The sequence below is a fragment of the Acanthochromis polyacanthus genome, chromosome 17 (assembly GCF_021347895.1).
Source record: "Acanthochromis polyacanthus isolate Apoly-LR-REF ecotype Palm Island chromosome 17, KAUST_Apoly_ChrSc, whole genome shotgun sequence".
Taxonomy (NCBI): domain Eukaryota; kingdom Metazoa; phylum Chordata; class Actinopteri; family Pomacentridae; genus Acanthochromis; species Acanthochromis polyacanthus.
In genome coordinates, this window is record NC_067129.1 from 26,138,394 (window position 1) to 26,152,510 (window position 14,117).

Consider the following 14,117-nt stretch of genomic DNA (forward strand, 5'->3'; position numbering starts at 1 on the left):
AATGCATTACTTCCATAGAGGAATGATGTGCTTATACAATTAAAGTTGTAATAAATCGCTCAATTCTCAAGCAATTTTGATGGGGTTTGCTTGTAACAAACGCCAGACATGCTAGACAGATAGATAGATAGATAGATAGATAGACAGACAGACAGACAGACAGACAGACAGACAGACAGACAGATATAAATAGAAAAAACAAACAAAAAACAAACAGAAAACGTTCAGATGTGCTCAGGTTTTTATTGACTTTACATTTACATCTTTACATTGCATTGGAGTACAATTATTATTTTTGTATTATTGTACTACTACTGTATTACTGTTTTTGCTATTCATATGATTATCATTATATTCCTATAATATTGTATGATTATTGTTCATTATTTTTTATATTGCAGTTACTGGTATTATTATGATTATTATTATTACTATTACGGCTATTATTATTATTATTCTTACTACTACTATTATTTTACTCTTACTACTATTACTGCTATTACTATTATCATTATAATTATGATTACTACTACTACTACTACTACTACTATTACAATTTTCAAAATACTTCATAGATATTATCCAACAAACAAAGCCATCTCAAAATTTACCGATATAGATCCCAGCTGTTCATTTTGTCAAAGTGGCACTGAAGATATTATCCACCTGTTCTTTTCATGCCCTATAACCAATAAATTATGGAAAGATGTAGAATCCCATCTCAGTCAGAAACTTTTAACCACAGTCAAGATAAATATAGATCATATTATAACAGTGTATAATCATACAAACAGGAAAATAGAGAAAATCGTGAATATATTTATTCTTTTTGGGAAGTATTACATCCACAAAACAAAATTCTCAAATTTCAAACCACTATCCAAATTATTACTTGCCGAAATAAATCATTACTTTCAGTCATTGAAATACCTAACAAACAAACAAACAATAGAAGTATGGAACATTTACGAAGAACTGTTTTGTTAAAGTGATGCCTCTGTCAAATGCCTTTTGGAATGTCATGTACTCAATGTAATTGTCAGAATTTGTTTATTTTTTTTATTTTTTTCCTATGTTATATTGTAACCAAAGAACGGAAAGATCGGAATGAACTGTCTGTATAAGATGTAAATATAAAATTCACTGTAAATATGTATAATACACAATAAAAAATAAATTTAAAAAAAAGAAGCTGTTGAAAAAAAAACTCGTGATATATGACGTCAAACGTCTGCGCCGAACATGACCACGTGGGGACGTTTTGCAGAGGTAGCAAAACATCCGCAGTGACGCTCGCCTGTCCGTCAGTGAGCATGGAAAAACTTTCTTTTCTTTCTTTTTGACAGTAAAGAAGCGCAAGAAAAAGCCGCAGAGCTTTCGCTATCTCGGTCCCTTCTTCTAGACCATGCCCCACGACCCCGACCCTCCTCCGGCTAAAAATTCAAGCCGGGCTCAGTGTTTTTCCGCCTCGATAAGAATAAACCTGGAATGCTGCTGCCGAGAAAGGGAAATGTAACCACTCCGATCGACGTCCAGAGAAAACAGCTGCCAATCTACCAAGCCAAACCTCAGCTGCTGAACCAACTGAGACAACTTCACAATGCTATTCTGATAGGTAAAGAGCTGCAGCTACAGTTAGCTCACACTGCTACATCGTTAGCTAAGTACTTAAAGGGAAACTCCACTCTGAAATCCACATTTCTGTAGAGTTTTGGTTTATAGTCATAGTGTAGAATGAATCCTATATTAGGCTCAATATTTTACTAGTATGTTACTCATAGGTGAACAGTTTGTTCAGAAAATGCCTTTTGTAGTTTTCTGACTCACAGTGTAACACTTAATGTCTAACTTCTCTGTCATGTGTCAGGGGAGACCGGCTCTGGGAAGACCACTCAGATCCCTCAGTATCTGTATGAAGCTGGTATTGGACGACCGGGTGTGATTGCCATCACTCAGCCCCGTCGAGTTGCTGCTATCTCCCTGGCAGGAAGAGTGGCAGAGGAGAAGAGGACTCAACTAGGAAAACTGGTATTGATAGTTTGGATTGTTTGGATAGTTTAGATTGGCTTCTCGCATCTACATAATGAAGTCTTTCAAGGTCTCACATAATGCCCCTTCTCTCAGCAACTCAAAATACTGCAAAAATGCTTCACTGCACTCTGATTGTATACCTTCTGGTTTTAGTCCTGTTATGAATGAGCCGCTTCATTGTCTGGAGCTCTAACAAGCAATGAGCTGCTGCTGTGCCTGTCCAGAAGAAATTTTTCTGTGCGTCTGTGATTGACGCCACAGAGAAAAATGATTGTGTGGACGAGGACAATTGACATAGACATTAATGAGTGTGACACCGTGACTTCCTATTGCTTTTAACTTTCTCTGTGAGTGATGATTTTACTTCGGAATGTTCCTGAATTTAAGTCACGTGTTGGTGAATTTATCAGACAACTTTGCGGCTGTATAAGCAGTAGTTTAGCGTTGTGGAGCAGCATCTTGGAAATGCTATAAAGGTATTGGTGATTAATATGTAGTTTTATTGGGCTGTGCTACAGCTGCTACCTAATATTTGTTCAGAAACAGGAAAATATGAAAATGAATGAATACACTGAAGCACAACGTGTGACATAAAGACACAGTTACCCACACAGTCTTTGTTTTCAGGTCTTAAAGTTTCCACCATCTCTGAAAGTTCATCAGCTTTATAATTTCCACAGACCTCTGACATGTGGGCATAAGAGCAAAGCTATTTGTAAGGTTATCCATATAAGCTGCACAACATCCTAACACTCAATGTTTTTCTATTACTATGGTGACATTGTCATAAAAAATATAAGTAATCTGCTGGATCTTGACTTCCACAGATGATGGAAGTGCATCAAGACTCTTGTGTTCACTGTTTCAGCATCATGACTGATATATTTTGAAATCAGCGGACGCAGCTCTCAAAAGTAAATAAATTTACTGCGCTTTGAGGCAGCTTCCAGGAAAATAGTTCCCCTGGAAGCAGTGGGCAATGAGAGGACAAATATACAAAGTCTGAACTCGGTGACTGTTGGTGGTGATATGTAGCATCTCGGTCAAATTATTACTGATTTTTAAAGCTAAGAGGCTTTCTTGGTTGTGAGGAACTTGAGGAATGGCTTAAGTGAATGTCTATATATCTTAACAACTTTTAGTTTACACTTCAAAGTTTATGACAACCAGAAAACAACGACAAATAACTTTCACCACATGGGACTTTTATAACACAAGTAACATAACACTCAAATTCATGCAACATGTCACATCCTGTAATGTTTTGTAGTAAATGAAATTTGTTTTTAGGTTGGTTACACGGTGCGTTTTGAGGATGTCACGTCCTCTGAGACGAAGTTGAAGTTCATGACAGATGGCATGCTACTGCGGGAGGCCATCGGAGACCCCTTACTGTTGCGCTACTCTGTTGTGGTCCTGGATGAAGCTCACGAGCGCACTGTGCACACGGACGTGCTGTTCGGTGTGGTTAAGACCGCTCAGCGCAGGCGCAGAGAGCTTAACAAGATTCCTCTCAAGGTAGGTAGACAGTTCTGTCTTGTTTTCTTTTATAGTTGTAGATTGTCTATAATGCAGATCATGGTAATCCTAAGTGCTGTAATCCTATATTGTCTCCACAATATATAGTGGAGACAACCCCTGCTTTACATGAGCGTGATACAACACTAGAAAGCTCCACCTGCATCTTAAGCATAAAGAACACTCATTTAAGGACAGTAGAGTTCACACTCTGTACCAAAGAGACAGATGGTTTGAAAGGGGAGTAAAGGAAGCTGTCTATGTTAAACTGGAACAGCCAATGTCTAAACAAAGGAGGAAGTCTAGGCCACTTTTCTTTTACTGAAGTGTTTAGGATTACTTTTATAGTTATCACAGGGCAAAATAACTCACTGCATTTGCTATGAATTTATTCCTATACTGTAATTTTCTCTTTAAACATCTAAAACTCACCTTGTTTCTTTTGTCTGAACTGCACAGGTCATAGTGATGTCAGCTACAATGGATGTGGATTTGTTCTCAGAGTACTTCAACAAGTCACCTGTATTGTACCTGGAGGGGAGGCAGCATCCCATTCAAATCTACTACACTAAGCAACCCCAGTCAGACTATCTGCAGGCTGCACTCATCTCTGTCTTCCAGATCCATCAGGTAATCCTCAATAATTCCCTGTATTTCCAGTTTAAAGCAGGTCAAGTCACCATTATTTATATAAAACTTTTCTAACAAAAGACGTCGAGTCGGAGTAGTCCTTTGCAGATACTGCCACAGACAACATACAACACTGCTGTTATACTGCTTTAAAGTCTGCTGAGAAGAGTATTCAGCACAGGTCATGTTTACATACCCACCTATCTATCAACGTAGGTATCTTGCTTGCTACTAAAGATGTCTGAGCTAGTTAAAAAAAATAAAAAATTCAGACCATTGTATTGTACATGGCAAGACCAATAAATCCAGCAATTTCCCATGAGCAAACACATTAGCAACAGTGAAGTGGAAAAACGTCCTTTTAATAGCTGACACCTCCAGCAGAATCAGGCTTTTGGAGGGCAGACCTCTCTCTTGACCAGTCGGGTGAGGGTAAAAGGGAGAGAGAACAGGGTAGCAGAGAGAAACGCAACAAACGAGCACATAAACACTGGAAAGGTTGGTGAAACCAGTAGCTGTCAGAAATATATTCAGAGAGCTCCAGGGACAAAGAGGATGAAGTGCAAACTACAGTAAAAGACAAAAAGTTAGTAACATGCAGTAGTGGCACATAAGTGCAAGTCAAGTGCAAATCAAAGACAAATACACACTAGAGTCCTTTTACTTAAGCGTTGTGAGGAAAACAGGCCCGTGAGTAAACAGTCTGGGTGCATGTTTGTGCACTGTGATGATTCTTTCTGACACTCGGTCTTGCTGGTTGCGTGCAGGAGGCACCTCCGTCCCATGATATCTTAGTCTTCATGACGGGCCAGGAGGAGATCGAGGCCCTGGCGAGGACATGCCGGGACATCGCCAAGCATCTGCCGGATGGCTGTGGCCCCATGGTAGTAATCCCTTTGTATGCATCGCTGCCTCCAGCACAGCAGCTCAGAGTCTTTCAGCCAGCTCCTAAGGTAAGTGCAACAGTAAACACGTGGGAGATCAGCAATGTAGTGCAGACAACAGGATAGGATGTGTCAACTATGTGCACGGATGTTCTCAACAGTGTTTTCAGTTTTAGACATTTGATATTATTGTATACTTCTTGCAAAATGTTTGTCCTGTGTAACTATTTTTCAGGGCTGCAGGAAGGTCATTCTGTCAACTAACATTGCTGAGACGTCAGTAACAATCTCTGGGATCAAATACGTCATCGACACGGGGATGGTGAAGGCCAAACGTTTCAATCCTGGTGAGATGATCCAGTCTTCATACACACTTATTCCCATATCGGCAAGTGAAAAGTATCTAAGTTGTTGTGTTTTGCATAAATAATTCCATGTGATGGCACATTATACTTCAACTGTACTACATTTCTGAGGGGAATTTTGGGTTTTCCCTCTTTAGCTTGCAACTATAAAGGCCACTTACCCAGACAGAAAAAAAAGTTATGATAGAGTTATAAAACGCAATACAAACATTGATTTTTTTTCCCCCCTCTTTTATCCTTTGACCCTTCGCAAAACCTTGGGGACCTTTCTTCTACTGTGGATGACTGAGTTGTTGGCAGTTCCACCAAAAAGGTTTTCCCCTGTGAACTTCTCATAGGGGTTCTTGCAAAGAACTTTATGATATCAAATTATTCAATATTTCACCATAAAACTAAAGAACAGTTAAAGAAATCCAAGTAGATTTCTGAAATAGAACCTCTTAGATTTATCTTGTGACCTTTGGAAGAGCTAAACCCCTAGGTTGGGAACTACTGGGCTTAACTAACTTACTGTATGTAATACTTCGATTTTATTAAAGTCATATTTAAAAAGCAGGACTAATTTGTATTTTTACTTTGCTGTCTAGGGACTTTTATTTACTAAAATATCTCAGTTCTTGTTCACTGACTGTAGGCGGCATATTAAAGTGATACAGATTGCTGCCATTCTGTAAACAACTAAGCTGTTAACATTCAGGCAGTTATCTTCTAGTTATTTTGCATGTCTCTTGACTCATGTTTAGTTTAATTATTAATCCCACAGTGGGGACATCTGCAAAAGGTCCCACTGGGATTTGAACCCAAGACCTCCTGTGTACTAGACAGGTGCTTTAGCCAACTAACCCATAGCCTTGAGGCAGTAAACCCACTACAAACCAAAACATATGAAAATGGTACAAAATGTCAACTATATGTCATTTGTTTGATTACGTATATTATTTGACTTTTGCTGTAGGCCCTGTTTCAAGGAGGATCAAATGTTTGTTTGTTCAGATACATTGCGAAAGGCAACCGTCTCCAACTCACTTTTTTCCCCATGACTATGCACAGTGTTTTTGTTGTAAGATGTTCTCATTGTATGCTTGTTGTGTCATTCTCAGACAGTGGTCTGGAGGTGCTGGCGGTGCAGCGGGTTTCTAAAGCACAGGCGTGGCAGCGAGCGGGCCGAGCCGGAAGGGAGGACTCTGGCTCATGCTATCGTCTCTACACTGAGCAGGAATTTGACAACTTCATCCCCATGACTGTGCCTGAGATCCAGAGGTAGGACTTCACACAAATACCAAATCTCAGTACAGTACGTCCTGATGCAGGAGCCTCACCTACATGTTGCTCTATTTAGGACAGTGCAATTGAATGGACTGTTCTTCTGTTATTTCCGTCCTCTGTGTGTGTTCTGCAGGTGTAACTTAGCCGGTGTGATGCTGCATCTCATGGCTCTGGGCATTCCAGATGTGATGAATTTTGATTTCATGTCCAAGCCATCTCCTGGTAAGATACTATTGACCATTAGTCACTCTGCATTTCTGGTCATCCTGGAGGAGATGTTGTTATAGTAACGCATTATGTTCATCACAGAGGCTGTCCGGGCTGCTGTAGAACATTTGGAGCTATTGGGAGCTGTGGAGAGGAAGGAAGGACAGGTTTCCCTCACTGCTCTGGGAAAGAAAATGGCCAGCTTCCCTCTGGAGCCTAGATATGCCAAGGTAAGATGGGCTGTTCCCAGTCTTGTCTTGGGTTTTCTGTCTAATTGGCGGCATTTAAAGATGGAATTAACCCTCCGGGACATCATTCACTAGTTTCCAGGAGGGCAGTTGTGAGGTTCAGTGTGGTTGTTCCAACCATCACCGTTTTGGCAGTGCCTGACTCCTACTTACTCTAGGTTAACCCTTTAAGCTTCAGTCAATTCCAGCCGTTTTCAGTACAAAAAATCGCTAATATTTTATTTTTAAATAAAAAAAATGATGAAAAATACGGGGAATATTGGACGCACGTCACAAGGTGCATTTCCTTGAAAACGACCGATTCGTGGATTTTATACCGACTTCAGGACATGTTTTGGACAAAATAGTTTACTGGCTTGTGTCGTCTGGATGTAAAAGGTTGGATTATGGCCGTTTTTTGTGGAATATTTTTTTCTGTGTGTAATAATGAACCCGGAAATGTGAGTCGCGCTGTGTGCGTTGAAGCCGTGTATAGAGAATGGATGGATGAATATTTGTTTTTGTCGGACAAATGTGTTTTTCTCACCCGCTGTGGTAATTACATCTGAAAGTGGTTTATACCGGCGGATTCATGAGAATCGAAGCTTTCCATCGGCGTATAGTGTTTGTATAATCGTGTTTGCAGCCGTCGGACATTCTTGAAATTCCTATGCAAATTAGTAGGTGTACCGCCGACGCACTGAAGCGTAAAGGGTGAACCTAAAAATCAGCAAAAAGGTGGTGTGAAGCAGGTCATGCAATCATCTCTGGACTATGGACTGACCTATGACAGCACCTACCGTCACTCAAATTGGCCATTTTGTGTACCGCAAATGGAGTATGTCCAAATCAAGCCACCTACTATGTCCTGCAGCAGCTACTTCAGTTACAACTTTGTTAATGATGAATTATAAAGGTGCAGATGTCTGCATAGGAGTCTACATGGACCCTTGGCCTTAATGGGGATTGGGTTGCTTTTGAAGCAAACCTCAAATTTGCATTCAAGGAAGGCCACTTTTTGACACTTAGGCATTGACTTTATTGGTTTCTATTTGGTGCGTTCTTACATCAGTCACATTTTTGTGACTGCTATATATCTTGAATGCCTTGAAGGAACTTCTTCAAAGTTTTCACCACTGTTCACTTGCACTCAAGTGTAGCTGATTGGATTTTGGTGGTCAGTGGTCCCCGTGACCTTACCAAACACATTTTAAGTCATTATTCAAGAATTGATTTGCTAATTATGACAAAATGTCACACAAAGGTTTGAGTGGATAAAATTCTTTAGTGAAAACATTCAATATCCAAAAATCAGCATCATGGTGACAAAACATTTTTCTGGCCATTATTCAACACTATACTGAACAGAAGGGGAGATTATTATTATACTTCACAGTTGGTTGGACACTGATTTGGTGACACTCGCCTTGAGTGCCCATCTGTGAAAATCCTTTAAAGACTTTACTAAAATGTTATGAATCTGGACAGACATGAATGTAAACTGTAACTTGGCTGGTTGGTGGAGGTGTGTAAAGCAGTAACTTGAGTTGTAGATTCAGTCAGAGATGAAGGGACAGCCTGTAGCCCACAGTGCCACATGGTTCTCATGCAAATAGCAAAGTGTGTGTATGATATGTGTATGAGTGTAACACGTCCCTGCCTTGTTTGCTTTGTCTCACAGACCATCCTGCTGTCCCCGGACTACGGCTGTTCAGAGGAGGTTTTGAGCATTGTGTCACTGTTGTCAGTGGACAGTGTACTGTACAACCCTCCAGCCCGACGGGAAGAGGTGCTCGCTGCACACAAGAAGTTCACCTCTAGTGAAGGAGACCACATGACGCTGCTCAACATTTACAGAGCATTCAAGAAAGTCATCGGTAACAAGGTGAGTATAGCTGGATCAGTAGGGGAAGAAAAAGACTTTAACTTACCAACGCTGCTGAAATACAACTGCTGAGCTACCTTATAACCTGCTGTATGTCTGCTGTTACAGGAGTGGTGTCGGGAGAACTTTGTCAACAGCAGGAACATGAGTCTGGTGAAAGAAGTCCAGGCTCAGCTCAGAGAAATCTGCCTTAAGGTACCCATCTGCTCATCTCTACAGTGTGGTTTCACCTGCAATCAGTATCACAGTTAAATGTCACATTTACTGTGGCAGTGATTGATGTAAAAATGGAGCAGTGTTGCCTGTCTAAGTACAGTCACACTGCCTCTCAACCTATGTGAGTGTGTGTGGTGAGCAGTCATCTGGTGGTATTTGCATTTAGATGAACTGTCCTGTTACTGTGCTGACAGGAGCAGCCACAGGCCACACATAACTTTTCTGTGCACCAACTGTTTCTCATCTGCAGCTGGACATTCAAATTTTGTACACACTTGATTTGTTATGTTTTTTGTTTTTTTGCTGCTTGAACAATCCAAAATTTGCCTGTGAAATTGTCCGGCAAACTGAATGTGTGATTAATCTTATTGACTTAAAATGGGTAGCTTATAGCTTGTGTGAAGGAATTCAGTTTTAAAACTTACAGATGGGAGTGAAATTAGGTCAAATTTACTTACTCATCATGAGCTCTGTGTGCAGACATGAGAAAATAGAAGGAAAGAAAATGAATGTAATATGAGAAATAATATTATTTGTTATGTAAAGTGTAACTTTGCTCAATAACATAGCCAACTATGTCATTAAATTGTAGAATATTCCCAGACTGTCAGTTGTTTTGGTGTTGTTTAGGATCACAGTAGCTCATTTGACCTTACTGATGACTAAACTCTTGTTTTCCCAGTTGAATCTGAAGCTGGAGTCATGTGGTTCAGAGACGGGGAATGTTCGCCGCTGCCTTGCCCACGGGATGTTCATCAACGCTGCAGAGCTGCAGCCTGATGGCACTTACTTGGCTCTGGACACTCACCAGCCTGTGGCCATCCACCCCTCCTCTGTTCTTTTCCAGGCCAAGCCAGCATACGTGGTGTTCAATGAGCTGCTGCACACGTCCCGCTGCTACATGAGAGACCTGTGTTTGGTTGATGCCGACTGGCTGCTGGATGCAGCACCAGAGTACTTTGGCCGCAAGCTCCACCTCACTAAGAGCTAACCAATGGAGCAACAGGACACCTGCCACAAGACACAATGTATTCAATGGATTAAGACACTTAAACACAGACCAGAACAGAATACTTTCTGTGTACTGAACTTCTCTGAATTCCACTACCTCCCAGTTGACGAGCATCTGGCATGTGTCACTGCAGTAGAACTGCATATTGAGGCCTCACAACTCAAGACTAATTCAAATTTTATAAACGGTATTTCTTCTGCCTGGCAACATTTCATCCCAAAATTCGACCTCGTTTGACACCTAGACAGGAGATTCTCTTTGAGGCATTGTGCTTCAGTGCTTTCAGCATTTGCATGCATTTTTAACAGCTCATAGTAACCTCACAGGAGCACAGTTAGCATAGAACTTTAAAATGTTACTCTTCATGTGTTCATTTCACAAAGTATTGTATTGAACTTGTTATGCCACCTGCCTAACAAAATTCACATCGCTATAACAGATCAGTTCATGGCTGTTCTTTTTAATGTATTTGTGAATTACAGTGAGGACCTGTTTTGCCTCAAACATGAGTTTTCTTAAACTTTGCCACCACTTAGTTTTGGGTTTTACACAAAGGGATCTTAAAGGGTTTTATATGCAAAGACATTAGATTAGTTTGACATGGAAAAGCACCAAAGTTCAAGTCAAGATATTGTATTTTCACATCACCATAATTTCCCTGTACTAGTCTACATGCAGCACTTAGCTTGTTGGCTTGTGCATGTTCTTATTTTTCTCATCTACAACTGTATCATCACTTCTTCCCCATATAATATGCATGTCAGGAGAAGTAGCATGCCTTTTTCTCCAGGTTCTGCTCTTTGCTGTTGTGTGTTGCACAGATTTTTACCTGCCCCAACATAGGCCAACCACACATGTATACCGACAACAGATGTATGCAATGCATGGAGATTATAGTCAACGATCTGATCACTCAGGTCCTTCATACTTTGTAGAATGTAAGTCACAACATGTTGAGGAATAGGATGGATGCTCCTCTTGTCTTTTTCCACTCTGGACTCAGGATTGTAAAATATACTCTGTAATCAGAATAAATTGCACAAAGAGTTTCTAACTTTGCAGTTGCTATAAAGAATTGTTAGACTATGCTGTATTTTCTGTTACTGAATTTCTTAGAAATCATTCTGCCCATTTGGTTTACAAGTGCACCGTTTAAGATCTGCATGCACTTTACATGATGAAATGCATGCCTTTGATGATGAAATGATTTGTTATAGACTTACATAACCACACTTGATATAATTTCTAATAAAAAACATCCTACCACCTGCCTAAGAACACAAGTATACTTGAGTAAAGTTTCAGCACCTGGAAATTTGCACCTGTTTGGTTGAGACACAATATATTTATACCGATAGTATATTTTTTTGAAGATACACTATATTGCCAAAAGTATTTGTTCACCTGCCTTGACTCGCATATGAACGTAAGTGACATCCCATTCCTAATCCATAGGGTTCAATATGATGTCGGTCCACCCTTTGCAGTTATAACAGCTTCAACTCTTCTGAGAAGGCTGTCCACAAGGTTTAGGAGTGTGTTTATGGGAATTTTTGACCATTCTTCCAGAAGTGCATTTGTGAGGTCACACACTGATGTTGGACCAGAAGGACTGGCTCTCAGTCTCCGCTCTAATTCATCCCAAAGGTGTTCTATTGGGTTGAGGTCAGGACTCTGTGCAGGCCAGTCAAGTTCATCCACACCAGACTCTGTCATCCATGTCTTTATGGACCTTGCTTTGTGCACTGGTGCACAGTCATGTTGGAAGAGGAAGGGGCCAGCTCCAAACTGTTCCCACAAAGTTGGGAGCATGGAATTGTCCAAAATGTCTTGGTATGCTGAAGCATTCAGAGTTCCTTTCACTGGAACTAAGGGGCCAAGTCCAGCTCCTGAAAAACAAGCCCACACCATAATCCCCCCCTCCATCAAACTTTACATTTGGCACAATGCAGTCTGATAAGTATTGTTCTCCTGGCAATTGCCAAACCCAGACTGGTCCATCAGATTGCCAGATGGACAAGTGAGATTGGTCACTCCAGAGAAGGCGTCTCCACTGCTCTAGAGTCCAATGGCAGCGTGCTTTACACCACTGCATCCCACGCTTTGCATTGCACTTGGTGATGTATGGCTTGGATGTAGCTGCTTGGCCATGGAAACCCATTCCATGAAGCTCTCTGCGCACTGTTCTTGAGCTAATCTGAAGGCTACATGAAGTTTGAAGGTCTGTAGTGACTGACTGCAGAAAGTTGGCGACCTCTTGGCACTATGCGCCTCAGCATTTGCTGACCCCGCTCCGTCAGTTTACGTGGTCTACAACTTTGTGGCTGAGTTGCTGTCGTTCCCACACACTTCCACTTTCTTATAATACAGCTGACAGTTGACTGTGGAATATTTAGGAGCGAGGAAATGTCACTACAGGATTTGTTGCACAGGTGGCATCCTATCACAGTTCCACACTGGAATTCAGTGAGCTCCTGAGAGCGACCCATTCGTTCACAAATGTTTGTAAAAGCAGTCTGCATGCCTAGGTGCTTGATTTTATACACCTGTGGCCATGGAAGTGATTGGAGCACCTGATTCTGATTATTTGGATGAGTGAGCAAATACTTTTGGCAATATAGTGTATATATGGACTTTTGGTACCCGGAGATGCAACTTAACATCTACAGGCCCAACATTCAAGAAGTTGTAATTCTCCCTAGCAGGTTGAGGCAGACAGCTGCCCTTCCTGAACCTGGTTCTGCTGAAGGTCTCGACCACTTTTAAAGAAATTCTTCCTCTCTGCTGTCTCCAAGAACTTGCTAACTGGGAATCTTTGGGTTTGTTGGCCTTTCCCTGTATAACTTTGTTGATTCTAAGCTAGGGCAGAGAAATGTGGGGAAAATATGTAGTTGCAAGTATACTAACAACTATTATGATTTTGTGATGGATTGTTTAAAAAAAAAACTTCAGTTCGATGTTCACAGTATATTAGATTTAAAATGTGGTGAATCATTACCATATGAGACACCATCAAAAACACTTCTAAATACTAATGTACAGTATTTGTTATGTTTTTTTTAAATGTTGAATTGCAGAGGAGAAAATACAGAAAAGCTGTAAGTGTGTTAAGTTAAAAAAAAAATCCCTTAAAAAAGTTTAATTTTTACAGGGTCGTAACCCTAATATTTACAAAAGTTAGCTGACTTTACATAATTAATAATTTTGAATGGTCTCAGCATTTAAACTTGTTAGTTGAATGGATTACAGTAATCCTATTTATTGGAAAGGACTTTGGCTCTACATGAGTTGTTGTAAATGCACAACAATGATGACTGGGCTGAATTTTATAGTATTATTTGAAACATGCTGGGAAACAGCTCCACCCTCTGGCAGCAGGATTTCATGTCTAAATGATGCAACTGATTCACTTCATTACACTGATGAAACCTACTTTACTGTGACTGATGCAACTCCCTCCTCCAATGTGACACTGTCCACTGAAGGCCAGACTGATGTTCAAGGATTTGATCATACAGTAGATCAAATATGATTATTTCAGACACTGACAACCTCTTGTTGTTGATGCTAATTTTATTCCTCTGTTGTTGATAGATTTTGCGTTATTTTCTATCAAATGCAGGAAGAAAATGAGGTGAGTTGTTGTTTCAGGGTGAGAAAGAAGAATAAAACCTTTCAATCATTCTGAGGACAAACACAAATAAAGGAGTTACATGCTTCAACCACAGGGGGCGCAGATATGCAGAGTTTGTCAACATTTTCTTTTTTCTTTTTTAAACTTTTTTATTTTTTTAACAATTGTTCTAGATTCTGTCATTATTAAAGTTACATAGATTTTTGAATATGGCCATCATAAAAAAGGATAAATACAAAATG

General features: G+C 40.3%; 1 protein-coding gene and 1 pseudogene across 1 annotated transcript; one reads left to right on the forward strand and one right to left on the reverse strand.

Moving 5' to 3' along the window:
* Positions 1–7, reverse strand: part of LOC127530645 (THAP domain-containing protein 6-like) — a 3,293-nt pseudogene extending 3,286 nt beyond the window's left edge.
* A 1,229-nt stretch (positions 8–1,236) lies between these two features.
* Positions 1,237–11,511, forward strand: LOC110959212 (DEAH (Asp-Glu-Ala-His) box polypeptide 33). The gene is given in 13 exon segments (XM_022205995.2): positions 1,237–1,436; positions 1,439–1,615; positions 1,868–2,028; positions 3,322–3,549; positions 4,009–4,179; positions 4,947–5,132; positions 5,299–5,410; positions 6,529–6,688; positions 6,828–6,916; positions 7,004–7,131; positions 8,810–9,013; positions 9,122–9,208; positions 9,912–11,511. Coding segments are annotated over 13 exon segments (2,043 nt in total). The 5' UTR covers positions 1,237–1,405; the 3' UTR covers positions 10,221–11,511.
* Positions 11,512–14,117: the final 2,606 nt, after the last annotated feature.